Genomic DNA, 27547 nt, shown 5'->3' on the forward strand with positions numbered 1-27547 from the left:
GATGTATAGTTTCTGTGTTCCAGAAGTTTACAGTTGGATGGACGCGGTGGTTCACGCCTGTAATCTCAGCACTTTGGGAGGCTAAAGCAGGTGGATCGTCTGAGGTCAGGAGTTCAAGACCAGCCTGGCCAACATGGTGAAAACCTATCTCTCTCTGTCAAAAATACAAAAATTAGCTGGACATGGTGGCAGGCGCCTGCAATCCCAGCTACTTGGGAGGCTGAGGCAGGAGAATCACTTGAACCTGGGAGGCAGAGTTTGCAGTGAGCCGAGATCGTGTCATTGCACTCCAGCCTGGATGACAAGAGCAAAATGTCATTATAGTTTAAAGCAGGGTGTGGTGGCTCACACCTGTAATCCTAGAACTTTGGGAGTCTGAGGCGGGTGGATCACCTGAGGTCAGGAGTTTGAGACCAGCCTGGCCAACATGGTGAAACCCTGTCTCTACAAAAAATGCAGAAATTAGCTGGGTGTGGTGATATGTGCCTGTAATCTCGGCTATTTGGGTGGCTGAGGCACAAGAATTGCTTAAACCTGGGAGGCGGAAGTTGCAGTGCGCCGAGATTGCACCATTGCACTCCAGCCTGGGTGACAGAGCAAGACTGTCAAGAAAGAAGGAAGGAAGGAGGGAAGGAAGGAAGGAAAGAGAGAGAGAAAAAAAGAAAAAGAGAGAAAGAGAGAAAGAAAGAAAGAAAGAAAAGTTTGTGGTTTAGAGGACAAGATGGACAATGAACCATAATGCCGTAAATATATATAACAAGGGGATCTACTTTAATTAAGGGACCAAGAAAGACCTTTTCTTTCAGTGATATTTAAATGAACTCTGATGGATGAGTTGGAATTAGCCAGGCAAAGAGAAGAAGGGAGGGAGGAATTCTAACAAGAAAAAAACAGCCCGTGCAAAGGCCCTGAAGAGCAGAGAGCACATTGTTTAAGGATGTGAGAGAAAGTCACATGGCGGAAGTACAGAAAACTAAGGAAAGAGAGGTGCCTTTTGGCCGGAACCGCCATCTTCCAGTAATTCGCCAAAATGACGAACACAAAGGGAAAGAGGAGAGGCACTCGATACATGTTCTGTAGGCCTTTTAGAAAACACGGAGTTGTTCCTTTGACCACGTATATGCGAATCTGTAAGAAAGGTGATATTGCAGACATCAAGGGAATGGGTACTGTTCAAAAAGGAATGCCCCACAAATGTTATCATGGCAAAACTGGGAGGGTCTACAATGTTACCCAGCATGCTGTTGGCATTGTTGTGAACAAACAAGTTCAGGGCAAGATTCTTGCCAAGAGAATTAATGTGCATATTGAGCACATCAAGCACTCTAAGAGCCGAGATAGCTTCCTAAAACGTGTGAAGGAAAATGATCAGAAAAAGAAAGAAGCCCAAGAGAAAGGTACCTGGGTCCAACTGAAGTGCCAGCCTGCTCCACCCAGAGAAACACACTTTGTGAGGACCAATGGGAAGGAGCCTGAGCTGCTGGAACCTATTCCCTATGAATTCATGGCATAATAGGTGTTTTTTAAAAAAAATAAAAGACCTCTGGACTGTTTAAAAAAAAAAATAGAGAGAGAGGTGACATGAGCAGGGATCAGATCACATAGAAGCTTTGGCTGTTTCTTTTCCCCCCACCCAGTACGAGGAAAGGACCAGTTGCAGTAAAATCCCTTGGAGTGGTCAGGTGTAGTGCCTCACTCCTGTAATCCCAGCATTTTGAAGGGCTAAGGTGGGCAGATCCCTTGAGCCCAGCAGTATGAGACTAGCCTGGGAAACACAGGGAAACTGCATCTCTACAAAAAATACAAAAATTAGCCAGGTGTGGTGGCATACACCTGTGGTCCCAGCTACTTGGAGGCTGAGGTGGGAGGATCGCTGGAGCCTGGGAAATTGAGGCTGCAGTGAGCGGTGATGGTGCCACTGCACTCCAGCCTGAGTGACCAGGTGAGACCCTGCCTAAAATAATAATAATAATAAAAATTTTAGCTGGATGTAGTGGCGTGCACCTGTAGTGCTACCTACTTGGGAGGCTGAGGTGGGAGGATCAGTCGAGACCAGGAGTTCAAGGTTACAGCGAGCTATGATCATGCCACTGCACTAAAGCCTGGGAGACACGATGAGACTCTGTCTCAAAATAAATAAGTAGGACAAAAAAGTAAAGAGAAACATTCTAGTATTTATTCTTCTAGGCTTTTTTGGTTTCCTTTTTTTTTTTTTTAGAGATGGGGCCTCTCTATGTTGCCCAGGCTGGCCTTGAACTCCTGGGGTCAATGGATCCTCCCTTTTCAGCCTTCCAAGTAGGTATGGCTACAGGTGTGTGCCACCCCATGCCACCATGTCTGATCTGGTCAGGCTTTTTTTTTTTTTTTTTTTTGAGACAGGATCTTACTTTGTTACCCAGGCTGGAGTGCAGAGGTGTGCTCTTTTTTTTTTTTTAAGACGGGGTTTCACCATGCTGGTCAGGCTGGTCTTGAACTCCCGACCTCAGGTGATCTGCCCGCCTTGGCCTCCAAAGTGCTTGGATTACAGGTGTGAGCCACCACGCCTGGCCCCAGAGGTGTGTTCTTAGCTCACTTCTCTGGCTCAAGCTATCCTCCAACCTTGGCCCCCAAAGTGAGCACAGGTCAGGGCTCTGGCCAGGCTTTTTTTTTTTGAGGGGGGTGGGGCTGGAGTCTCGCTCTGTTGCCCAGACTGGATTGCAGTGGTGTGATCTTGGCTCACTGCAACCTCCGCCTCCCAGGTTCAAGAGATTCTCCTGCCTCAGCCTCCTCCGTAGCCGGAACTACAGGTGCCCAATACCACACCCGGCTAATTTTGGTATTTTTAGTAGAGATGGGGTTTTCCACATTGGCCAGGCTCATCTCGAACTCCTGACCTTGTGATCCACCCGCCTTGACCTCCCAAAGTGCTAGGATTACAGGCGTGAGCCAGTGTACCTGCTGGCCAGGCTTTTTGATATACACCTACACTCAGGCATAATGAATCTAGTTTGTTGTTGTTTATAATAATGGAACAATTCAGTTCCATTATTATAAATTGAGTCCTGACTTTCAAGAAAACAGTATATCACAGGCATCTTTTCAGGTCTGTATAGACCTATAATTTTTTTTTTTTTCTTTTTTAAAATAGAGATAGTGTCTCAGCATGTTGCCCAGGCTGGTCTTGAACTCCTCAGCTCAAGCAATCCACCCACCTCGGCCTCCCAAGTGCTGAGATTGATGACAGGCATGAGCCAATGCGCCTGGCCCCTATAAAACTTTTTTTTTTTTTTTTTTTGAGATGGAGTTTCACTCATGCTACCCAGGCTGGAGTGCAATGGGACGATCTCGGCTCACCGCAACCTCCGCCTCCTGGGTTCAGGCAATTCTTCTGCCTCAGCCTCCTGAGTAGCTGGGATTACAGGCACGCGCCACCACGCCCAGCTAATGTTTTGTATTTTTAGTAGAGACGGGGTTTCACCATGTTGACCAGGATGGTCTCGATCTCTTGACCTTGTGATCCACCCGCCTCGGCCTCCCAAAGTGCTGGGATTACAGGCTTGAGCCACCGCGCCCAGCAAAACTTTTTTTTTTGAGACAGAGTTTCATTCTGTCGCCCAGGCTGGAGTGTAATGGTGTGATCTTGGCTCACTGCAACCTCCGCCTCCCGGGTTCAAGCGATTCTCCTGCCTCCACCTCCCGAGTAGCTGGGATTACAGGGAGGCACCACCACGCCCGGTTAATTTTTGTATTTTTAGTAGAGATGGGGTTTTACCATGTTGGCCTTTACCATGTTGGCCAGGCTGGTTTTGAACCCCTGACTTCACGTGATCCACCCTCCTTGGCCTCCCAAGGTACTGGGATTACAGGCGTGAGCCACCATGCTCGGGCCCCTGTAAAACTTTTAATATCTGGATAATATTTTACTGAAAGGATGTTCCCTGTTTTGTTTGCCAATTCCCTATTGATGGATATTTAGGTTGTTTTCAACTTTTCACATCATTACAATCTCTTTCATGTTCATTTTTTAGCATAACAACGTTTATTTATTTGGAATAAATTTTTGTGAGTGGAATTGCTGGGTCGTTGACAAATTGTCTAGGTCTAATTAAACATGTTCACACCGTGTACCAAGGAGAGGTGTAGCGAGCATGGCACTGAAGTCAGGGAAGTCTTTCCGGCTCCTGCCCTTTTGAAGGCCCTATAGTTCAGCCATATACCCAGGTCTTTCCCAGGCTTTTCTTTCCCTAGCACGGATGCAGTGTGTGCGGTCAGAGCTGGCGAGTTCGAGACCGGTCCGAACCATCCACCCCCAGCCAGGCCCCGCTGCAGCGGCTGCGGTGGCCCTCCCAGCCCCTGGGAATCCATCCCCAGTTCCCCTCCCCGACCGCGGGAGGGCGTGTTAGGGGAGCAGCTTAGGCAGGCAACGATTGCACCATCCACGGTTTGAAAAGGAAGTCTGGGAAGTACAGGGAGGAAACTTGCACAACCCAAAGGTTGAGCCCCAGCATTCATACTCTGTCCCTGCAGTGCTCCTTCCACTTCTACTTGCTGGGCTCCGATCCCTTCCCTTCTACCCCGTCTCTGCCCAACCCTGTGCTGGCCACTGGCCCTTTAAGGAGCTGTCACGCTGGCGTCGCTGGCCCCGCCCGCGACGGGGAGGGCCGAGAGGCAGGGGAGGGGTTGGTGGTGGCTGCGGGGAGGTGACGGGGTGGGGGGGGCCTGGGTCTATTTTTAGCTCCGGGTCGGGTCACGTGACGGGAGTGACGTCTCCGAATGTTGTTGTTGGTGGCGGCGGCGAGCGGAGCCGGAGGAGCCGCCGCAAAGATGGAGGAGCCGTCGAGGAGGCGCTGCCGCCGCTGCCGCCGCCGCTGCTGCCGCCGCCGCCCGCGAAGCCGGAGCTCGAGCCGCAGCGGGTGAGCGCGCCGCCCCGTCCCAGATCCCATCTCCCCCTGTCCCCGGGACGCGAAGCGGTGCCCCCTCCTCCTGTCGTCCCTGTCCCCGGGCTCCCCGCGCTCGCGCCGCGCTCCGCGGCCCCCATCCTTCCTCCCGGGCCCGGGTGCCAGCCGGCGCCCCCCGGGAGCATCGCCAGCCCGGAGTGGGGCATCGGGGCTGCTGTGCGCGCCCCTCCCTGCCCCTCCCAGAATGGGGCGCCTTCCCTGCAGGTGAGGGAGGGGCCCGGCTTCCCGCGCCCCGCGCCCCCAAATGGCTCGGAGACCGACCTGGGTTGTCTGATTTGCCCCTATCCTGGCGGCGCATGTTGCGTCGCTGAGCCGTTTGAGCCCTGCACCCGGATTCTGTGCAGACCCCTCTTCGCTGGACACCCTTTTCTTGGTACTCTGAGGTGAAGGGTGCTGCCCACCCACAGCGCTTCTCCCCACAGCTAGGAACGCATCCTTGATTTTATGCCCTTGACTTTCGTGCATGAGGAGGGGGAATGCAGAGTCCACCTTACCTCTCTCCCATTATTCTCACCCCCTCTCCTGTGAGGCGTTACTGCGTTTGTTCCCACCCTCTTCTCCTGTCTGACACCCTGGAGCAGGATGTGAGAACTAGGAGATGAAATGGAGCTCCCCCCCACTCCTTGTCTGGGGTGGATGCCCCGATTTTTCATCCCGGGTCTGTATCTCATGGAGGCGGGGGCACTACCGGTGCCTTGTTAACTTGGGGTAGTCAGCTTCTCCACCCCACCCTTCTCTGGGGCCCTGGGGAAGATGAGAACTGGCTGGGTGATAAGTAATTAATCTGGGAGCCTGGGGGGGGGGCTGTTGGAGTGGGGAGGTTGGGTGATTCCTTTGGGATAGATGACCACCTGATACCCCTGACTGATACCCTTTCTGAGATGAGGTGTGTCCCTAAAAGGAAAGGAAACAGCTGCAGTTGCTTTTAGGAGGGTGCAGAGGGACCCATCACTCTGTCAGTGACCACCATGCTTTTGGGACCTGGAATTAGGTTTGGAGCTTGGAGAAGTGGTGGTGATTGGGTTCAGCGTCCAACTGCGAGGGGAGGATAGAGCCATATTATGGGAACAAAAGGAGGTGGGGGGGAGGGCAAGATCCAGGAATCTTGGTCAGAGGGACCCCTGGCCAGGTTGCCTTGCAAGATTGCAGCCTGGCTCTGGGTCCTGCCTTCTGCCTCCTCTTAGGTTCAGAGGATGTAGGCAGGCAGGGATGCTCTTCAGTCTGCCAAGTCCTAGGCACCCTGAGCCTGTGCTGGCTGTTGAGAGGCTTTGCTGGGCTGGATGGTGGGTGAGCCATGTTGGGGGGCTGCCTGCTTCTTCATTCCAGTCTTCCCTCCTTCCTCTCCCTCCCTAAACGCAGAGCTTGGGGAGATCTTGGTTTTCCTCCTTCCTTTTTTCTTGACTTCTCTCTTTGCCCTCTTTTCATTTGAACTTGGATCTGGGCTTTCTTGACAAGGCAGTAAGGGTCTCTCTGAGTAAGAGAAATGGGCCCCCAGCATCTCCACTGTGTCATGGGAATGTGCGCATGCCAGGGACCAGAGAAACTGATCTCAGGTGCAGGTTACTTGGGGGCAAGGATGGAGGAGATGTTCTGTGCCATCCTCCCCTTCTTCCCCAATATATCCTCCTACTTTGGCTGGATCATGTAATTTGGAGGGCAGCAGTTTCACGTGCCCCACCCACCCCAAGTAGCTGCAGAGACAAAGGTTTGCTTTTCCTTCCCTAGGGGTGGCATCTTAACTGTATGTTTAGAAATGGGGCCTGGGAATGTTGCGGGCTGGGGGGTCATTTGTGTTCCCGCATAGTGGGGGAGGGGGGATCAGCTATAGGAACTGGGGGTAGCGCAGTCGGTGCTGAAGTACCAGCTGCTCTTTAATAATTAATTCTTCCTACTCACATCCCTTTGAGGAGGGATGTCTGGAACACGGCATCGGGCTCAGCCAGCCTGCTAGAGGACTCACTCCTGTTGGTGGTGGTGGGGGGGAGGGGGAGACAGCAAGGGGGGGTTGGTTCTTGGCATTTTGGAGCACTGTAGCTTGCTTATGAATGAAAACCTGATGCAGCCTGTGAGGGGGCCTATTGTAGCTGACTTTAGCTAATTAAACTTTCTCTGCCTTTCTTCTTTCTCATCCCATCTCACCCCAAGCCCAGCTCCAGCCCTTTCTTGAATGGGGACCCTGTCTGGTAGTGCTGGGAAGAGGGTATCGTTCTGCCTGAGGTTTTAGGGCAAACAGACCCCGTCTTCTGCCCTCTGCCTCCGCCTCCTCCCTTCCTCCCCTCTCACCACCCCCCCCTTTTTTTTCTAGAAATAGCAGCCTCCTCCATCTGGCTTGTGCAGATGCCTGGAGCTGTGTCTGAGCAGACAAACAGAAATGGGCCGATTGCAAAAATGAATTTGTCAGGCTGGTGCCTTTTTTCCTCCCCTGTCACCCTCCCCCTTTCCCTGGTTTGGGGCCTGGACATCCAAGTCAGCCACTGTTCATGGCTCCGATTCTTCCGGCCTTCTGTTGGCCTATCCTGGGGGAAGCACCAGGCAACAGAAGCTCTCGGAGGCTGAGGATAGAGGTAGGCTGTGGCCTGGTCAGGAGGGTCAAGATGACAAGTCCCTAGTGGCTTTGAGTGGGATGTCGTGGCTTGTAACATTTTTTTTTTTTTTTTGAGACGGAGTTTTGCTCTTGTTGCCCAGGCTGGTGTGCAATGGCATGATCTTGGCTCACGGCAACCTCTGCCTCCCAGGTTCAAGTGATTCTCCTGCCTCAGCCTCCTGAGTAGCTGGTATTATAGGCATGCGCCACCATGCCTGGCTAATTTTATATATTTTTTAGTAGAGATGGGGTTTCTCTATGTTGATCAGGCTGGTCTCAAACTCCTGACCTCAGGTGATCCGCCTGCCTCGGCCTCCCAAGATGCTGGGATTATAGGCGTGAGCCACCGAGCCTGGCCGGCTTGTAACTTTTTGATAAGTTGTTGGCGTAGAGTGAAACAGTCTCAGACTCCCAAGACTTGGTTCACACTGCTTGACCCTATCACCTATGACCCAGGGGGTGCCGTGGCCTGGATGTTCTGGCCCTGCCAGGTGTTTTGGGAGGGGGTTTCATGGTGGTACTGGAGTCTAGATTCCAGAGAGGGTCTCCAAGGGACACCTGATTCCCCAGGAATTCCGAGGGAGTTGTTCGAGGAACCAGATCTCTACGGGGCAGCATTGTGAAGCTGTGGCCTTTGTAGCATTGCATTGTACCATGTGTCCCTCACTTGTCTGCCTTCCTCTTCCCACCCTCTGCCAGAGCTTTTATTGCTTATGAATGGGGTGGGGGGTGTCTCCCTAGGATTTCTGCCCTACCTCCCCCAGTTCAGTCATGAGCTTGTAGGGTGAGATACAGCCCGCTTCCTTCATTCATCCTTGCCCGGCTGTCTTGGCTGGAGGTAGGAGGTGGTTTGGGACCCCTAGGGTAGGAGTCTATCTGCAAGAAAGAGTGGGTGTGAGTTTGTGGGGCAGGACCCTCAGGGTGGCCAGGGATCTGCCTACTTATGGTGTTTTGGAAGCTGGGCCGCTTCCTGGTTTGGCATCCAAGTGTTAGGTCATCTGGGACATAGCTCCTGGTCCCTGACTGCCCACTGAGACCCAGCGAATTTCTCTGGCAGATGTGGGAACAAACAGCTCAGGTTTTAAACATCAGGCACCCCTTCTCCCCTTCATGCCCCACCCTAGACAAGAATCTGTGCTTGTCCGGATCAGGCCAAGCCGTAAACACTGCTTTGTTTCTCAGGGAGGCCCAGCCTGTGGCTCTGGTTCTCTTGAGAGATTGATGGGGGTGTTGGCAGACACTCTTTACAGGTGGACGAGGCCCAGGGATCCTGCTGAATTTTATAGGATGGGGAGGAGTAGATAGAGCTGAGTCCTTAGCCTACCATGAGTTCAAGGAGCCGCTCCCTTCCTCTTCTGCCTCAGGGGTGAGAATCAGTACCTTTGAGACCCAGAGGAAGAGTGGTTGGGTTAGGATGATGGGGGCTTCGGGCTGAGCTGAAGTGGTTTCGGTACCGCTGGGGCTCTGCCCCTTAGCACCTTGCTGTGGAGGTGCCTCTCACCATGGAGATGCCTCTCACTGTGGAGATTGGCTGGGCTACTCAGGCTGCTGGGAATCGTGGGAATTTCTGAACCTGTGTTCCCCAGCCCACGGGAAAGGGTGTGAGCGGGACTGGGCGCCAGCCCTGGTGTGGGCACAGGCTGAACTGTCTGCCCACGTGGGCCCTGCCAGGGCACCAGCAGCCCTACCTGCCACATTCCTGAGCTTGGCCCCAGCCCTGTGCAGCCTTTTTTGTCCTTATCCCACACCTGTGCTTGTCAGGAGCAATTTAGCCGCTTCAGCTCTGCCCCCCAAACTGAGTGCGCTTTTCACCAGCCATAGTGTCCAAGCCCTGTGGGCAAGAGCAGACAGCAGCAAGCCTAGGACCTCGAGGTCTTGCGTGCGCGCGCGCGTGTGTGTGTGTGTCTGTCTGTCTGTCTGTTCATGTTCTTGTGTTTCTGCCATAGCTGGCTTCTGGGCTCCAAATGGACCCCACCCTTGGGAATCTGATGAGAATGCAAGGCTTACTGAGAATTAATCCTGCCAGGAGGTGGGGCTGTCTAGGGGGCAGAGCTGATTGCTGGTTCGAGGCTTGGGAAGCAGAGTTAGAGCTTAAATATCTGGCAGCTCACAGCCTCCTCTGATGGCTTCCTGCTACCTTGCTTTCATTGGGTATTGGAGGGCCTGCCTTCATTTGGAAGCAAATGAATGAGATCATGTCTGGGGTGGATCGTGGGCTGTTTAGGGATGGGCCAGGTGGCTGTGTGCATAGTGTCTGAGGCTTGAGGACTAACTGTGGAGCTGGGGCGGGGGAAGGCTGGAGGAGTGGGCATGGGTTGGCAAAGCCATGATCTTGTAATACCTTCTCCTTTACTATATTGGCCTCAGCAGGGCTACTGCTGGGCCTTTTGTTCCTTTTGTACAAACTGGGAAAAACTGTCCCTTGTTTTGGGTGGACTTAGCATGTCAGGCGATGGCTTGGCAGGCAGGGCACAGGCCGGATTTCATACCTCCCTGGACCAGCCCTCCTTACACAGAGCACTACCTGTACAAGATACACAAAGTCCTGGGCTGAGGCCCTGCACCTGCCGGGACCCGGGTACTCGATTTGGGGTGGAGAGGCCTCTGACTTTTTCACTTCCTGGAAACAGGAGATCTTGTCCTGGTCTGTTGTTGAATGGGGGAGACCAGAACAGAAACATATCGTATTTCCAGAGTTAAGAGGCACAAGGATCAGAAAGTGGGGAGAAGACTCCCCTAGGAGTCCCGGCTTAGGCTCCAGAGGCTGGGATACCAGTTTCTCCCTTAACTTCTGCCAGAGACTCCAGATCAGCCCTGCATCTCCCCGCTGCTGTGGATAGAGGCCAGAAGCCCCCCTGCACTTTCTCCTCTGGTGCACACCTAGTCCCATGGCAGGCACCATTAGGAATCTATAGGGTCTCCCCACCTGGCGGTAGACACCTGAAAAGGGGTGTGTTGGGTGTGGCCACCATAGCCATTTCCTATCCCTTGGGCTCTGGGAGCCTCATCAGTTAGTAGGAAACCAGGGTCTCTCCAGTTCCGCAGACTTCCACCGTGGCTGTGGGCAGGTATCCCTCCCTCTCATCCCTCTCATTCCTCTCATCCCCAGGTATAAACTGACAAGCTCCATGGTCTCCTTCAGCTCTCAGATTCCTGAGTTAGGGGCCTCTAACCCTGCTCCATCTCTCCCCAGGGATGCCGTTCTGAGTGCCTGACTGCCTCGCCCCGAAGGATGGCCTCGGATGGGCATTAGAGGCACGGCGGCCCCGGGCTCCCGTCCCGTCCGTCTGTCTGTTATCGTCTGTCTCTCTTGACATCACCGCAGCTCCACCCCCTCCCGTCCCAGCCCCCAACGCCAGCTTCCTGCGGGCCCAGAGCCGGCATGAACTCTCCCAACGAGTCGGGTAAGAGCTGGGAGGTTGGAGAAGAGCACCCTGGGGTAGCTTTGGATGCGATGGGCTGTGTGGGTTTCCCGTCCAGGCCAGCTGACCTTTCTCTCTGAGCTGTAAGGGAATCGGGGTCAGGAGTGAAGAAGTGTTGCAGGAAAGGCCCATGAGGGAGACCTGGGAAACGAGGGGTCAACGGTCTGGCCGGGTCCTGGGAAGGCATGGGTCCTACTCTGCCCCCGATGCTTGCCCTCCCAACTTAGGGGTACTCTGTTCTGGCTCCACCTTGTTCTGCTAGCCAAGACAGGTGGGCCTGAGGGGGTATGTGTGTCCCTGGATCTCTCTGGGCGGTCTGGGATGATGTTGGAGGAATTTCTTTACTGTAGCAGAATGCCCAGCTTCCTTTTTGTGATGGCGGCTTCTTTCCTTGGTGGAATGTTTGTGTTCCATACTTTTTTCTTAGTGGAGGTTTCTAAGGGCACTGGGCCTTAACCTCCGTGTGTGGGTGTTTGGCGTTGGGTGGGAGCAGGGTCATGTGTGTAGAGGAGTCTTGGCTCTCCTTGGAGGTAGACTGCCTCTCTTGGGCCCTGCACATGGTGGATTCCTAATCTGGGGTCTTTTACTCTGAGATTTCCTGTTCCTCTCTGCTCCTAGGACCCTGTCCAGTGCTACCAGAAATAGTCTATTGGGGGGACTCCAGGCAGCTTTATGTGCAGCTGGGTCTGGATGTGTGCCTGTGAGGCTGTGTTCTGGTGGCCTGAGCTGGACCCTCAGCTGTTTCCAGGGAGGGTCCTGGGGCAGTGTGGTCAGAGTAATGGCTGCTGTCTCCTTGGCTGTCTCCGTCCGCAGTGTTAAAGGTCCATCTTGCTCAACTTCAGCCCTCCACGGCCCATCCTACTCCCCATCTTTTTATGCAGGGACGGGTGGATGTTTCTCCTTTTAGAGATAAGGGCAATTAGGGCCTAGGATGAATACCCATTTGCAGGATTGTACAGAAGCAGCATTAGGGAGGAATCCAGGCCACCCCACATTTTCTTCCCTATCATCCTTCCTGCAGGGTTTGTAGTTCCCCGTCAGGTATTCCTGCCTCTGCCCTTGCCCTCATTCAGCCCATAGGTGCTGGGCCAGGTGGGCTGTCTAGCTCTGCCTTCTTGCTTCCTCCTCTGAGTCTGGGTGGTGAAGGGAAAGGAGAGGCCTGGGTCCTCATCTGTCCCTTGCATGTCTCGGTTGGATACCACCCCAGCAAGGTCAGCTGCGTCGGGCAGTTGTGCCAGTGGCTTCTTTCCTCTAAGTTGTGATGCCGACCTATCTGGGAGTCATTTCCAGTCCCTGCTTCCCGTGGGGCTGGGGTCTAACTCTTGATGGTGGCTTGGAAAGGATATTTCCCAGCTTTGGGGTTTCTTTCCCTCACAGGGAAATGTGATCATAATCAACCCAGGATAGATGAAGTTATTGGGTTACCTTTCCAGACGCTGGCGGTCTGTTTCTCTTGCAGCCACCTCTGCAGGAGCTGACAGGAGTGTTGGAGGAGCAGGGCGTGTCCACCAGCACTAGAGGCCGGCGGCTTGAGAGTCACTGCTGAGCCCTGGCTGGGAGGGGCATCCAAGTGGGCCTGTGGATGGGTCCCGCCTCCTGGCTGGTTTTTCCAGCTCCCCCCAGCAGGGGGAGATGCTGTCTTCTCTGTGTGGGGGAAGGAGGGAATAAAGGAGGGGGCTAGGGATTGGGAACCTCACTTTAGGACTGTTGAGGGGCTTTGGAACTGGGACCACTGCTTGGGGATGTCTGCTTGAGGCCCTTTCTGCAGAGTGTTCCTGGGGTTCTGGGACTGGCTCTCCCAGTTATGGGGTTCTAGCTGCCCTGAGCCAGGGAGATAGCCAGCCTCCCCCCAGCTCTTCCTTTCTGAAGGGTCTAGCGTCTGCTGTTCCCAGAGCTTGGGCTGGCATCTGGGCTAGGGCTGGGGTGCCCAGTGCCTGGCAGAAGTCTGGAAACCACATGTCTTGGAACTCCGCAGAAGTAAAATGAAACTACGAATTGTAGCCAGAGCACGCGGGTGTCCACTTCCCTGTAGATACCCTGCAGAGAGCCCCAAGAAGGAAAGGTATGGGGTCCCGGGACAGGAGACAGAGGCGGGAAGGATGGAAATGGTTGGTCCCCAGGGTGTGCACCAGCCCCTGAGTGCCTCCCACCTTCTCCTCTCTTCCCTCGGCACTCGTCTCTTTCCCCAGAGCGCAGAGCAGCAGGCTGGGTAAGGGGCAGAGCTTGTAGTTCCTCTCAGTTCCTCTCCTCGTAAAGCTTTTTCTGTGTGGCAAGTCCTCACTGAGTATCACCAACAGGCTCAGCCTGTGGAAGGCAGAAGAAAACATGAGATGAGCCATCTCTGCCCGTCACGGGGAACATGTTAGCAAGAGAGACTTTCTGGTGAGGGGCAGCAGGTGGAGACTGCCAGTGATTTCCTTCTGGGGCCCACCACCCAGGGAGGTGGGAGCTGATCACTTCCCTCTGGCTTGGGCTGCCTGCCAGCCTTTGACCTTATTTACCTCTTTCGCAGCCTTGGAAGCACGGGTGGAGGCTGTTGATGGGACTGCCCGCTTCCCTGAGACCATTCCCTGATCTCTGCCTTTTCTTCAGGAAAAAGGGGTCTTGAGGATTGAGGCTTTCTTTCTTTTTCTGGAACTGATTGCTTCTGCATGTTCTCCTCAGTGGGGCTGAAAGGCTGACAGAATTTTCCTGCAGGTCAGGCTCTGCCCGACCAGGTTGGAGGAGCTGCCCAGGGGCCTGGGACCCAGGCCAGCTCTAGTTGTACCCTCTCCTCTGTGCTATTGCTCAGAAGAGCAGGCGAGAGTGAGGCCCACTGTGCAAGCCAGTCTGGGTGGCCGTGGGGTCATGGAGGAGGCGGCCAGGATCCTTCTCCCCAGTGTGGGAGGGAGATAAGCTGCACAACAACACCTGCCTGTCCAGCACCTCCCAGAACCCTCACACTTTCTCTCTTTCCCTTTCCCAGGAGGGAGGGCAGCTCCCCCCCACCAGCCCTGGTCTCTGGGTGACCAGAGAAACTGGGGCATGGGTGTGGGGTGGAGCCAGGAACCTCGGCGCCCTGCCTCCCAGCCTCAGGCTCTGCCTCCGTGCTCCCAGGGAAGGCAGGTAGTGAGAAAGTGGGTCAGTCCTGGCATGGGGCAGGGGTCTGGGAAGTGGACACCCGGCCTCCCTTCTCTCCCGAGATGCCTCCTGGCACACCTCTGTGCTCACTGCAGACTGGGGCCTGCTTCTCCCCTCCTTTTCCCTGCTGTGTCGTTCCAAAGGGATTGAAGGCTTAGAATGGAATGGCCAGAGGAGGCAGGGTCAACCCTGAGGGGAAGTAGAATATGCCAAAGTAGGTGGTCACATTTTTCCTGGACTTGGCTTCAAATGAGAGGGTTCAGCCAACACCTAGCCTGGGACCTGGCACATGGCGGCTCCCAGGCCTTGCCGATGGGCTTCAGCACGGCTGGGCTCGAAGGGTGGGAAAGAACAGGAGGGCGGGCAGTCCTGATGTATCTGGGGCTCAGGGAAGCTGGCATCTCACACTCCATTCAGGAAGCTCCTGGGCCAGGAGCTTTTTCACTGTGCACTAAGCAGACCCTGCTTTCTGCCCTTTGGTCAGGGTCCCCCCACCCCTGCAGCCATTGGGCTCAGGAAATGGAACCTGAAGCCAGCGTTAGGCTCTTTCCTTCTTCAGATTCAGAGAGCTAGGAGGTCAGAGTGCAGCCTTTGAGGGAGGGGTGGAGTGAGTCTGGGGAGGACAGTCCTGGGTCTAGGTGAAGCTCATGTACTCCATGCTTGGTGGGTGCTCCGTAAGGTTTATGGGATGATACATGGGAGCACTGGATGGGAGAGGATGGAAAAGAGAAATAAACTGCAAGGAGAGGGGCTAAAGCACGAAGGACTGAAGTTAGACATTAGGAGGACCTTGTACTACCTGAATCTCAGGAGAAAAAAAGACATTTGTCCCCATCCCAGACCTCTTCCCTCATTCCCTTGGAAGATTCTGGGAATTGCACTGAGGATTTTCTGGCCATGTCTGACACTTTGCGAGGCTGTTCCAAGCTCCCGGTTCTAGCCACCTCTGGGTGTCCATGTCATGGGTGCTCCTATCTTCCCGAAGCAGAAAAGCCTCTTTCCTTCGATGTCTGGGTGCTCCAGGTTCTGGGGGCCCTGCTTTTGAGACCTGGTAACTGATGATTTCCTGTTCTTTAGAACAGGGCTCTCCTGCCACACTCCTGTGCCTGGGGCAGGCAGAGAGAGCTGGGACAGGGCTAGCCAGCCCTTCTGGTTGCTCCTAGCGTGGGTGGGTGGAGCCCTAGGCTGGGAGGGGTTGCTACTCTCGATTTTCTGGGCTCCCTTGAATCTGCTACCCATCACCCTGCTGATGGAGACCTTCCCTTCCCTTCCTCTTGAGAGGGCCTTGTTGGCCAGGATGAGCTTGGGACAAAGGGTGGTAAACGAGATCCCCAGACATACCGTGAGGTGTCCACCAGCGCTAGGCCTCTGAGGGAGTACTGTTCCATTGTCTTTTTCTAGAATCTGCCCTGGCTTAGAAGCTGCAGCTCCAGACCCCTGTTTCTTTCCTGGTCCACCACTGGGTACCCCTTGGCAATATATATATCTTGCCAGTCTAGGGCCTGGCAAACCCTGCCTCTGCCTATAGGTGTGGTCCCTCCAATCCTCCTACTCCCAGTCTGAGGGCAGGGGACCCTTTTGCCATCCCTGACTGGTGGAAGCTGGCAGGGAAATTGGGCTCCAGGAGCCACAGCCACTGTGTCCTTGGTTGGCCAGCTCCTCCTGGGCTCCCAACAAGAGGGTGAGGTCATCCAGTCCAGAGAGAGGACAGGTGTCCCTGGCTCCATGCCTGGAGTGGGGGGCAAGGAGGGGGCTCCAAAATAGCAACTGTGACATCAGGAAGGGGGAGGGGGATGCAGACACAGGAATAACCAGGCTATTAAAAGGCTCTAGTGAGGTCAGGGGGCCAAGTGGGATCTCTGTACCAGTGGGAGCACAACCTGAGGAGAAGGGGCAGGCCAGTGGTGGGGAGGGCATGGGAGTGGCACCGGTCCTCACGGCACACCAGCCCCAGGACCCAGGGAGCAGAGTCTGTGCTGCCAAGCCTGAGGCTGGCTGGTGGGGAATGGCTGGATGCTGAAAGACTCCTGACTCTCCCTAGCTAGGCGCCAGGAGAGTCTCTTCCTACTTGAGCACAGGGTTTATTGTACCTGTTCATAGAAACCTTGGGAAATGGGAGGCAGTGTAGTGTGGTGGTTCAAGCTCAGACGTGAGTCTCAGACATCCCAGCCCTGCCATCTAAGCAGCTGTATGACCCAGGGTGAGTGACCATCTCCCTGTGCCTCAGTTTTCCCATCTGTACCTCTCTCCCAAGGTCACCATGCAGAATGAGATGATATATGTGATGTTCTTAGCACCATACCTGGCACATGGCTAGGGAGCAGCTACTTGTGCTGCGAGAATGGGCAGGTGTTCCCTGGTCCGCTTTCCCAGGCTTGGGGTGAGGAAAGGGGACAAGGGAACCCCTGTCTGCCCAGGAAGAATCTTCCTACCCGCTAGAAAGAAGCTGAGGCTGAGCAGCCTCTGGAGGCGACACTCCAGAATGAACGGGAGGGAGCTGCCATTTGGCAGGTGTTTGGGGGTCTCTCTACTGGTTGAAGGAATGAGGAGGCACGCCACTCCTCAGCTCTGTAGGAGGGCAGAAGTTAAGCAAACCTCCATGGGGCTGTTAGAACTCCAGGGAAGGTGCCTGTCTGCCAGCCTCTCCCAGACCCTTCCTATTCCTTTACCTGCTCTGGAAGGCAAGAGGGCAGACGGAGGCTTGAGTCTGGCTTCTTGGTCTCCATCCCCTGGCTTGCTTGCCAAAAGTAGCAGTCAGAGCCGCTCCCAGATGCATGGGTACCCCAGCCGGCACCCTTCCCCAGCCCAGCCTCTGGCCACCCAGCGCTGTGGCCTTGGCCCTGAGTCCAGCCCTCCCCCGTTCCCATCCCCCTCGCCTGGCGCTTCCTCCTGGGGTAGAACCGCCTCCCCCCCCCATGGGGCCTCCTGGCAGCCGGCCCACAGCTCCCTGAGCATGCTCCACCTATTTATAGACAGGGCCCTCCCCCAACTGCTATTTCAGTCTCCTGCCAGCTGCCGGCGGCGGCTCATTCGGGAAGGAGGAGCAGGGAGCCGGGCCCAGAGCTGTCACCCAGGATTGGGAGGGAACACAGAGAGCCCGCCTGCCCGCTGAGCTCCCCTTCCTGTCCCAAGTGCTCAGCCATACCCCAGCTCCCAGGAACCAAGGAAAGGCTGGTGGTCGAATGCCCCTCTAGAGCAGAGCTGGGCCTGTAGCTCTTGGGCCTCCCTGCCCCTCCTGCCGCCAGGAGTGCCCAGGCCGGATGAGGCACTTCCCCACAGTGCGGGTCCCATTGGCAGTGGCCTGAGGGAACCCCTGCTCAGTGCGGGCCACCTGACCACCTTTCCTTGGGCTGGCTTCCCGCCTCTGGCGGCCCCCTCCCTGGCATGCTGCTGGTGCCCAAGGCTCAGGGGCTCGTGGAGATGCTGCAGACCATCTATGAGACAGAATCCTGTTTCTCAGCAGATGGGATGTCAGGCCGGGAACCATCCTTGGAAATCCTGCCTCGGACTTCTGTGCACCGCATCCCTGTGACAGGTAAGTGCCTTGGCGTCCCTGCCTGCCCTCTGTCATCGGGTATCCTTGTCCCTGGGCTGAGCATCTGGCTCTGAGCCTTGCACAGATAGCGTCTTATGTAGATCTGTCTTGAGAGTTTCATTGAGAATACACAGGGCTGGGGCATCCCTGCTCAGAGAGGCCCCTGCCCTCCCTGCCCAGAGCCTGCTGCTCCCTTGTGCCCCGCAGCTGTACTCTGCTGCTTCACTTCAGTCACTTTGGTCTCTGGCAGGATCGGCATCTGCTGCTAGGGGCTGGGGGTTACTGGAGGATCCTGGCCTAGTTGGCACTGTGGTCAGAGGGGAGGAAGTGGGTCAGTGACCCGCCTCCTTGCTGCCCGCTCCCCAGGTTTGGGCAGGGGTAGAAGGCGTAGCTAGGTGTCCACAGAAATAAAGGTTACCCCGGCTCCTCTGGCTTGGTTCTTAGGGCTAGAGCATCAAATCCAGTAACTTCTGCCAAGTCCCTAGCCAGGAGTCTCCTGAGAATCAGACACTTGGGGAGGCTTGGTGCAGTTGTGATGGAGTTAGGCAGAGGCTGGCAGCTCGTATATTGAGGGGCTTGGCTGCCTTTGCCCCTAGCTGGCTCCCAATAGTGCTTTTCTCCCCAGGTCTGGGTTGATTCCCATGTCATGAGGATGAAGAGGTGTTACTCTGGCTCAGATGGGCTTAGGACCCCCTAATCCTGCCACCCTCTCAGCAGTAACCTTTTTTGGCTCTTGGCTAGGGGTGGGGTCCCCCAGAGCTGGGCCACTCCTTCCCTCACCCCTGGGAACCTGTTGGCAGCATCAAACCTTTCTGGCACAGCCTCCCCACCAGGCCGGCACCACAAGATGCTTCCTCCAGGGAGGAGCCTGCTGGACCCATGCCTGCTCGGCCCCTCCTGGTAGTGGCTTGGCACTCAAGTGTGGGTGTCTGTGTGTGTACGTGTGAATGGGGAGTCTTTGCCTATGGATATGTGGGTGTGCATCCCAAGCTTCAAATTGGAAGGTGGGAACTGTGTGCCTCTGCAGGTCCCTGTGATTTGGCTCTGAGCTGCCCAGGGATAAGGTTGCAGTGCGACTTGGATGTGTCAGAGAATGAATGTTTCAGGAGGATTCAGAAGATCTTTGGAACATGAATCCCTGGGCAGGGATACCCATGCAGTGTTCTCACGTAGGGGCATGGCCCTGGAGACTAGCCCTGCAGGGTATCCATGCAGGCCCCGCGGATAGGGGGATAGGGGCCTTACCCTGGGGCCAGCCCTGTAGGCTGGGGCTGGAATGGGGGTGTAACCTTGAGGACCAGCTAGCTCTACAGGGTACCCACGAAGTTCCCTGAGGTAGGGGCATATGCCTGGGAGCCACCTACACAGGCCCCTAGAATGAGGAATAAACCGAGAGGGCTGGTTCTTATCCTGGTCTGGAGTCCACAGGTCCAGCGAAAGACCCTGCCTGCTTGCCCCTCGTCCATGGCCTCTGGGACTTAAGGTGGTCTCTTGGAAGGCAGAATAATCACGGAGCATTTGCTTGAGGCAGCTCTACCCTGTGTGGCTTATCAGGTCCACCCATCCTGCCCTGTCCCCTCCGTTCCTTGCTACCAGCAGCAGCCAGCAGTTGGCCCGAAGTTTCCTCCTTGGCTTGTTTACTCACCTCCTTTCAGACTGTACCCCAGAAACCTCGAAGGCTGGGACCCTGCTCTCTCATCCCCTCCCTAAGCCTGGCTGCCCCTGCATGGACCCCCAGGCAGCCCCTCTCTCCAGATGCCTGTCTCCCCACTCCACCCCCCACACCGGCTGGTGGTGTGGGGGGTGGACCAAGGCTTCCGAGTGGTGGCTTGGTCCGTGTGCTGGCAGGAGGGAGGCGTGAGTCACCTCAGCGGCTCGGGGAGAGGGCTAAGAATGTTCCCCCTGCGCAGCTCTGATGCTGTGTCTGTGACGCGGCTAGGGACAGATATAGGCCTGGAGCTCGGCTGCCTTGTTTTTTTTTTTGGACTCTGGAATGTAAATAGATGTTTCAAATAGAAACACTTTAACCTTTGGGTTAAAAAAAATCCACCCCGGATAAACACGGCCATGAGGGCCCGGGCAGCCTGGTGTTTCCCTCCCCACCCCCTCTCCCCATCTCTTGATCGGTCTCCAGGCAGGATGCAAGAGCCTGTGGCTGAAAAAGCAGGTGTCCAGGGTTGCTTCTTTGGACAGTGTGAATTGCACAGGCCTCCCAAGCCTAACGGGTTGGGGCAAGGGGCTTTTGAGGGTACGCCTGCCTGCTACCTCCAGCAGCATCTTGGGAACCCTATTTTAGGGACAGCCTTTGTTTTCTGGGCTGTCTTGGTTGCTGCCATTGCACAGCACCTAGCACAGTGCCTGGCACATGGATGAATGAATATTGCATGGGGAAGGCTGGAGTCCAGGATTGCTGGCAGTTTTCCTGGGCTCTATTCTGGGGCTCAGACCTCTAGGTGAATAGAGATAGCTTTAGTGAGTCACCCAGCGGGTGAGACAGAGTCTTAACCTCCTGAAGGATGGGGCCACTTTGCTGTTCTTTCTTGAAGATGGGGCCGGATCTCAGCATCCGCTCTTGGTGATCAGACGTCTCCCTTGATGGGTGAGGTCTCTGCCAGGCCACCCTGCCACAGCCCCCCAATACACAGAGGGCATTACCAGCATCCAAGCTTAGTTCTGGTCTGGGGAGCCTGGAAGTTTGAACTCTAGTATGGGAGTCTCAGGGACACAGAGCTGGGGAATTCTCTGCTTTCCTTATGTGGGCCCTGGATTCCCCTTTGTCCTGTACTGGGTGGAGCTGATACCCAGACAATGTGCAAGACTTTATAAGAAGGCATGGAGGAGGAGTTGGCTTTTCCCGTGGAGGGAGGGTGTGAATCCTTCTTGTGCCAGGAAGGAATGCTGTGGACACTGGGAAGTGCCATGGGGTCCAGGTTTGGCCTTGGGGCTTTCCATGAATATTCTTGTTTATGTACTTCAGACTTTCCGGGTTTGGTTGTGTGTGTAGGTATGTAGGTGTAGGCATGCCAGGAAGGTAGAAAGGGCAAGACTCAGGGTGAGAGTGGAACTCTTATAATGCACTAAGTGACAAGGCTATCAGGTACTTTCTTTAACATCTCTCTCTCTCTCTCTTTTTTTTTTTCTGAAATGGAGTCTTGCTCTGTCGCCCAGGCTAGAGTGCAGTGGCGCGATCTCAGCTCACCATAACCTCCACCTTCTGGGTTCAAGTGATTTTCCTGCCTCAGCCTCCCAAGTAGCTGGGAATTACGGGCATGCGCCACCATGCCCAGCTAATTTTTGTATTTTTAGTAGAGACGGGGTTTCATTATGTTTGTCAGGCTGGTCTCAAACTCCTGACCTCGTGATCTGCCTGCCTCAGCCTCCCAAAGTGCTGAGAGTACAGGCATGAGCCATAGCTGTAGTTTACAATTGAGAGGTCTCAAGAGAGGTTAAGGGACCTGCTTAAGGGACTTTCTGCACATGGTGGTTCATACCTGTAATCCCAACACTTTGGCTGAGGCAGGAGGATCACTTTAGGCTAGGAGTTTGAGACCAGCCTGAGTAACATAGCCAGACCCTGTCTCTACAAAAAAATGTTAAAAAAAATTATCCAGGCATAGTGGCATGTAGCTGTAGTTCTAGCTACTCAGGAGGCTGAGGCAGGAGGATTGCTTGAGCCCAGGAATTTGAAGCTACAGTGAGACATGATCTCTGCCCTCCAGCCTGGGCGCTATAACAAGGCCCTCTCTCTTAAAAAAGGGAACCTGCCCAAGGTCACACATTAAGTAAGAGCTGGAATTTGAACTCAGGTCTCTGGTTCCTACTCAGGTAGGGAAATTGCTAATGCATATAAAAGCTTCTTTTGTGCAGATTTTTTAAAAGTGGCTCTTCTTCTGGGTAGATGCATCCTTATGCCAGTGTGTGTGGCCTGGCGATTGGAGCTTGGGCGAGATTTCAGCCCCAACTCACTCTTTTAGCTGACAGCCCATGTGCAGGATGCAACCTACACAGCCCTATGTGCTGGACCTGTCAGTGCAGTGTCCACAGTTTGTGCTCCTAGAGCACAGGAACCATTCTGGCTTCAGGGGCCTGGTGGGGTTCTGAGAGGAGGCTTTATTTTCTGTAAATACTAAGGACCATTTGGTCAGTTATCTTCCTCCCTGAGGGGACTTTAGCCCAAGGACAGGAGAGGGCTCAGGAACAAAGTTGAATACCAGCCCCCATACAGCCTCCTCTGCTCCCCTCCCCCACCTTATCCCCTCTTCTTGTTTTTGAGACCCTCAGCTCTCCCTTCCCTGCCACACAGCTGCCAGACAGGAAATCAGATTAACTGTGTCCAGACACACAGCTGTAACAGCTGTCAGGTTGGCAGCAGAAATGAGTGCAGGCAGCCTGGGGACACTGTGAGGCAGTGGTTCTCCAACTTTTGGTTGCATCAGAATTACCAAGGGAAGGTATTAAAATGCAGATTCTCAGGCCTTGACACCCCGTCCTCACCACAAAGGTTTGGATTCTCTAGGGCAGCCCAGGAACCAATGATTTTAACTCATGTCTCACGTTATTCTGATGTGAATAGACTCAGACCATGCTTTGAGTGAGGGATGAGTGGACAGGGGTTGCAGGGCCCAGCAGTCGGCCAGTGGGTCATCAGCATCCATGGAAGGCCTTGGTGGGTCTTGGGACTCCTGGGAGAAGGGCCTATGCAGGAGGAGGGAGGCCGTCACCCCAGAGAGAAGTGAACCCAACTCCCAGCTGCCTGTCAGTCGGGAGAGAGGATGTCTCCAGCAGCCAGGGAGCAGGTGTCTAAACCTCAGCGGAATGGGGGATTATGGCAAACAGCCAGGTGGGCAGGGCACCCTGCTGGACACCCAGGGCTGTGATGTGCTTGGCAATGGAGGCAGATCTGCTCTGGAGCCCCTGGCATTCCACCCCAGGTGTGGAGCAAACAGTCCTAGTAACAGCTGCAGACTTTGAATGGTTAGTCTACCTTTTACTTGCCGGTAGCTTTGTGCCCAGGTGTATGCCGGAAAATGGCTAGACTGGGAAATGTGAATCTGCTTCTCCTCCAGAGAGCATCCTAGGATCAACCACTAACTCCATCTGCACCAGTGAGAGGTGCTTTGTGTCTTCCGCCAGGGTTCTGATCCCCTGAGCTTAAGGTCCTTGAGTTAGTCTGCCTCAAAGTTTCTGGGGGTTCCCTACACTCGACCTCATTCTCTCTGCATGCCTGGACTCTGATGTTCTGGGGCCATCCAGGTGCCCTTGTCTAGGTCTCTGGATCCTTAACACAGAGTTTGGCTCCTTGTTGCATCCCTCATTTAGTTTGACACTGGGCCTCAGTGTTTCCCCTTCTGTTTTTTAGTGGGGAGCAGAAAGAGAGCCAGAAGAGCTGGGATTAAGCCCTGGGTCCTCCATCTCCTTCCCGGGTGACCTTGGACAAGTCTCTTCCTTCTCTGGCCTCACTTTCCTTCTCTGAAAACTGGGGGAATTGAGTTGCTGATCTTCAGGCCCTTCCTTCCCTGACACTCTAAGGGTCTCTGAGGTCAGTTTCACGTTGTGTCTGCTTTGTGGGAAGAGGGGCTTAGGGTCTCCCATGTCCTCACCACAGGAGGATGTGGAATAGAACTGGAGAGCTCTCTCTCCTGCAGTGGGGCTTAGTGAGATTAGAGACTGGGGAAGAATTTGGGCCAGCTGGCAGCTGGGGGGGGGGGCTCCGAGAGCAAGCACCGGTGCTCATCTGTGCTAAGCAATGTTTTTGAGGGACAAAAGGGATCCTACAGCTGTGGCCTGAGCCATAGAGCACAGAGTGGCCCTTCCTGGAGGCAGTGAGGCAGGTGAGATGGCCTGGAAGTGCGGGAGTGGGAGGGAGGCTGCTCTCAGAGTTTCCTTCTCTGGTGTTGATACCCAGCCCCTGGGTGCACCGGCTTGTGTTGTGTGCCCCCCACAGGAAGGCTTCGTTTGTGACAGGACCACAGAGTGACCTTCAGACAGTCTGAAATGAGTGCTAAGACATCCCTCTGGTGGGAGTCTGAGGCTGGCATCCTTAGAATCCAGGTGGTCTGTGAAGTTGGCCCCACTTAAAAGACTTGGGAATTCCTCACTTAAAAGACTTGGGAATTCTAAGTATTTTATTTTATGCACTTTTTAAATTTTTTTTTGGAGACGGAATCTTGCTCGGTTGCCCAGGCTGGAGTGCAGTGGTGCAATCTCAGCTCACTGCAACCTCTGCCTCTGGGTTTAAGCAATTCTCCTGCCTCAGCCTCCAGAGTACGTGAGCCACCACACCTGGCTAATTTTTGTATTTTTAGTGGAGATGGGCTTTCACCATGTTGGCCAGGCTGGTCTCCAACTCCTGACCTCAAGTGATCCGCCTGCCTCGGGCCCCCAAAGGATTACAGGTGTGAACCACCGCGCCTGGCTGATTTTATGCCCTTTAGAAACATCCTGAGATGACCAGGCATGGTGGGTGGCTCACGCCTATAATCCCAGCACTTTGGGAGGCCAAGGCAGGTGGATCACCTGAGGTCAGGGGTTTGAAACCTGCCTGGTCAACATGGTGAAACTCCGTCTCTACTAAAATACAAAATTAGCTGGGTTTGGTGGTGCACACTTGTAATCCCAGCTAGTTGGGAGGCTGAGGCAGGAGAATCCCTTGAACTTGGGAGGTGGAGGTTGCATTGAGCCAAGATTGCACCATTGCACTCCAGCCTGGGCAACAAGAGTGAAACTCTATCTCAAAAAGAAAAAAAAAGGAAACATCCTGAGAAGTGGTCCACAGGCTTGACTAGGTTGCCAAAAGAGTTCAGGACACAAAAAATGTCAGTACATTAATAATAGCCCTGCCTGGCACCTCTTGATCTTCCCAGGCCCTGTGCCAGGCTCCTCTGCATGCATTCTCGAGAGCCTAACTACCCTGGGAGGTGGGTGCTGTTCTGCCTTCTAGTTTATAGATGCCTGCATGGAACACAGGGAGGTGCCCCATACCTTGCCCTACGAAGGGGGAATGCCTGACTTGAACCCTAGCATCCTCTCCAGAGCCCTTGCTCTTTTTTTTTTTTTTTTTTTGAGACGGAGTTTCACTCATGTTACCCAGGCTGGAGTGCAATGGCGCGATCTCGGCTCACCGCAACCTCCGCCTCCTGGGTTCAGGCAATTCTCCTGCCTCAGCCTCCTGAGTAGTTGGGATTACAGAGCCCTTGCTCTTAACCACTATGTGATGTGTGTTCACTTGTGTTACTTAAGGAATTGTGAAAATTGCTAGGTAAGAGTCAGACCCAGCTTGCCTATGTGGAAATAGTATCTGAATTGTGGTAGAACCTGTTGAGCCTAAATTGGCCTCACTAGTCACACAAGAGCACAGAAATAGATCATGGGAAACCGTCCTTGCTGGGGAGGGGTCATCAGTGTCACAGCGTCATGGGCTCAGGGTGTGAAATGCTGTTCTCCGCCTCCTTCCAAACTCCCTCAGGCCAGGACAGGAACAAGAGCCTTTCCCCAATCTCCAAGAGACAGAACAAGGTAATTAGAAGCTGCTGACTCCCCAGCCTGGTGAGGGAGGTCCTGAGGGAGTGGGTGCTGGTGGCAGATTCTGCCCTCTAGGGTGGGCCAGTTACCCAGGGCTGTCTCTTAAAAAAAAGGAACCTGGCCAAGCACGGTGGCTAATGCCTGTAATCCCAGCACTTTGGGAGGCCAAGGCGGGCAGATAACAAGGTCAAGAGATTGGCTCCGTCCTGGCCAACATGGTGAAACCTTGTCTCCACTAAAAATACAGAAATTAGCTGAGTGTAGTGGAAATTAGCTGCACACCTGTAATCTCAGCTACTCGGGAGGCTGAGGCAGGAGAATCGCTTGAACCAGGGAGGCGCAGGTTGCAGGGAGCCACTGTGCTCCAGCCTGGGTGACAGAGCGAGACTCCATCTCAAAAAAAAAAAAGGAACCTGCCCAAGGTCACACAGTAAGTGAGAGCTGGAGTTTGAACTCAGGTCTCTGGGTAGGAACATTGCTAATCCACATAAAAGCTTCTTTCGTGCAGATTTTTAAAAGGTGGCCCTTCTTCTGGGTGGATACGTCCTCATGCCAGTGTGCGTGGCCCGGCAATTAGAGCTTGGGCGACATTTCAGCCCATGTGCAGGATGCAACCTACACAGCCCTACGTGCTGGGCCTGTCAGTGAGTCCAGTATGTTCTCCTAGAGCACAGGAACCATTCTGGCCTCAGGGGCCTCCTGGGGTTCTGAGAGGAGGCTTTGTTTTCTGTCAATACTGGGGACCACTTGGTCAGTGATCCCCAGTATTGGTCAGAGAGAAGGGGGCTCAGTAGCAAAGTTGAACACCAGCCCTCATACAGCCTCCCCTACCCCCTCCCCTGTCTCATCCCCTCTTTCTTGTTTTTGAGACCCTCAGCTGTCCCCGGGCTGGCTTACACTGAGCACATAGGACACCCCCACATGGGAGCCAGGCTGCATGTGTTTGTGTTGAGCGGGAACCTGCCTTCTGCCGGGAGTCAGGACACCTGGGTTCAGATCCCTGTTTTGCTGCTGCTTAGCTGGTAGGATTGTTTGCAGAGCAGCTTAAGAGGCTTGGTTTCCTTGCCTGTGCTATGAGGGTGATCAGACATGATCTCCAAGGTCCCTTTCACTCTCTCTTCTCTTGTGAAGGCAGCTCCTCAGATCTGGGGAGTGTCTGCATGGGCCTGATTTATGTCCTGTATAGACATTCCAAGAGGCATAATAATGCCCCATGCTGCGAGGCACGGTGGCTCATGCCTGTAATCCCAGCAATTTGGGAGGCTGAGGTGGGTGGATCATAAGATCAGGTGTTCGAGATCAGCCTGGCCAACATGGTGAAACCTGGTCTCTACTAAAAATACAAAAATTAGCTGGGCATGTTGGCACATGCCTGTAGTCCCAGCTACCCAGGAGGCTGAATCGCCTGAACCCAGCAGGTAGAGGTTGCAGTGAGCCGAGATCATGCCACTGCACTCCAGCCTGGATGACAGAGCAAGACTCCACGCCCCCCCAAAAAAAAAAATAATGCCCCATGCCTTGTACTCTATGCCCCTTGGGTTCCCTTCTCCTAGCCTTATGGGGCTGGTGACTCCTGGAGCAGGGTCTTTTTAAAAATTAATTTTATTATTATTTTTTATTTATTTTAGAGGCAGGTGCTAAGCCTCTTGGGTCTGCCAGGCGGGTCCACACTGTGCCAGCAGCCCCCTCCCCCCAGGGCTTCTCTAGGGGGAACTGAAGGTCCCATTTCCCTGCTGGCCAGGGTTCCTGTCACAGGGATTCTGAGTTGGAAGTGTTGTCTCTGAGAGAGGGCTTGGAGCTGGGCCGCAGCTCATGGTGTGTTCAGAGCAGGAGGGAGGCCTGGCCTTGCTCTTGGGGAACTAGATGTTTTTTATTGTGAACTCTTGTTTCCAAGGCACTGCTAAAACCTGCCCCTCATGGCCCAGAGCCACTTGTCTGCTTGGAGGCAGTGTCTCTTTGCCTGGACACCCTTTTTTGTAGACCAAGGCTGTGCTGGCAGTAGTCTCAAGGGTTGCCCCTTGAGCACCTACATCATCTCGCCCAGACGGGTAAGCTCTCCCTCAAGCTGCCTGAAGAATCTGCCGCAGAAGCCCCAACAGGACTAATGGGGTTCCTGAAGAGGAGGCAGGCCCAGCAGGATGGGAAGGAAGTGTCACTCAGGTGGTGTGCTGCCCATGGCCACTTGTGCCTGTGAGCTGGGCAGGGCAGCTCCTGAGCCAGAGCTTTGCTACTTTCCCGGCTCTGGCATAGTTAGAAACACACAGCCCCGCCCACCCAGCCACCCAGGCTAGGACTTTCCATGGAGGCAGGGTGGTCAGCCCTGCAGAAAACCAGAGGACAGGATGGTGCTGTTGCTTGTTCCTGAGGCCACTACTCCCAGGAGGAGGAAGGCTCTTAGTCCCAGGAAAGAGGGAAGTATAGAGCTAGG

At 54.5% G+C, this 27547-nt stretch overlaps 1 protein-coding gene and 1 pseudogene across 11 annotated transcripts in view; both read left to right on the forward strand.

Moving 5' to 3' along the window:
• Positions 1–985: 985 nt before the first annotated feature.
• On the forward strand, positions 986–1521 carry LOC116552621 (annotated as a pseudogene).
• Positions 1522–4735: 3214 nt separating this feature from the next.
• Positions 4736–27547, forward strand: part of HDAC5 (histone deacetylase 5) — a 45495-nt gene continuing 22683 nt past the window's right edge. For 4 of the 11 annotated variants that reach the window (XR_004269494.1, XR_004269499.1, XR_004269495.1 and 1 more), the window contains exon 1: positions 17362–17598. Coding sequence is in view for 5 of the 11 variants with exons in the window: in XM_032279447.1 (XP_032135338.1) it covers positions 17448–17598 (151 nt within the window). In the remaining 6 variants the exon portion in view is untranslated. Of the gene's footprint in view, positions 4893–10714; positions 10926–17354; positions 17599–27547 lie in introns of those variants that run through there. The other 7 variants (XR_004269498.1, XM_032279446.1, XR_004269497.1 and 4 more) reach the window with 4 other exon arrangements.

This window comes from Sapajus apella, unplaced genomic scaffold, assembly GCF_009761245.1.
Source record: "Sapajus apella isolate SASKATOON/1434 unplaced genomic scaffold, GSC_monkey_1.0 scaffold12, whole genome shotgun sequence".
Lineage (NCBI taxonomy): Eukaryota > Metazoa > Chordata > Mammalia > Primates > Cebidae > Sapajus > Sapajus apella.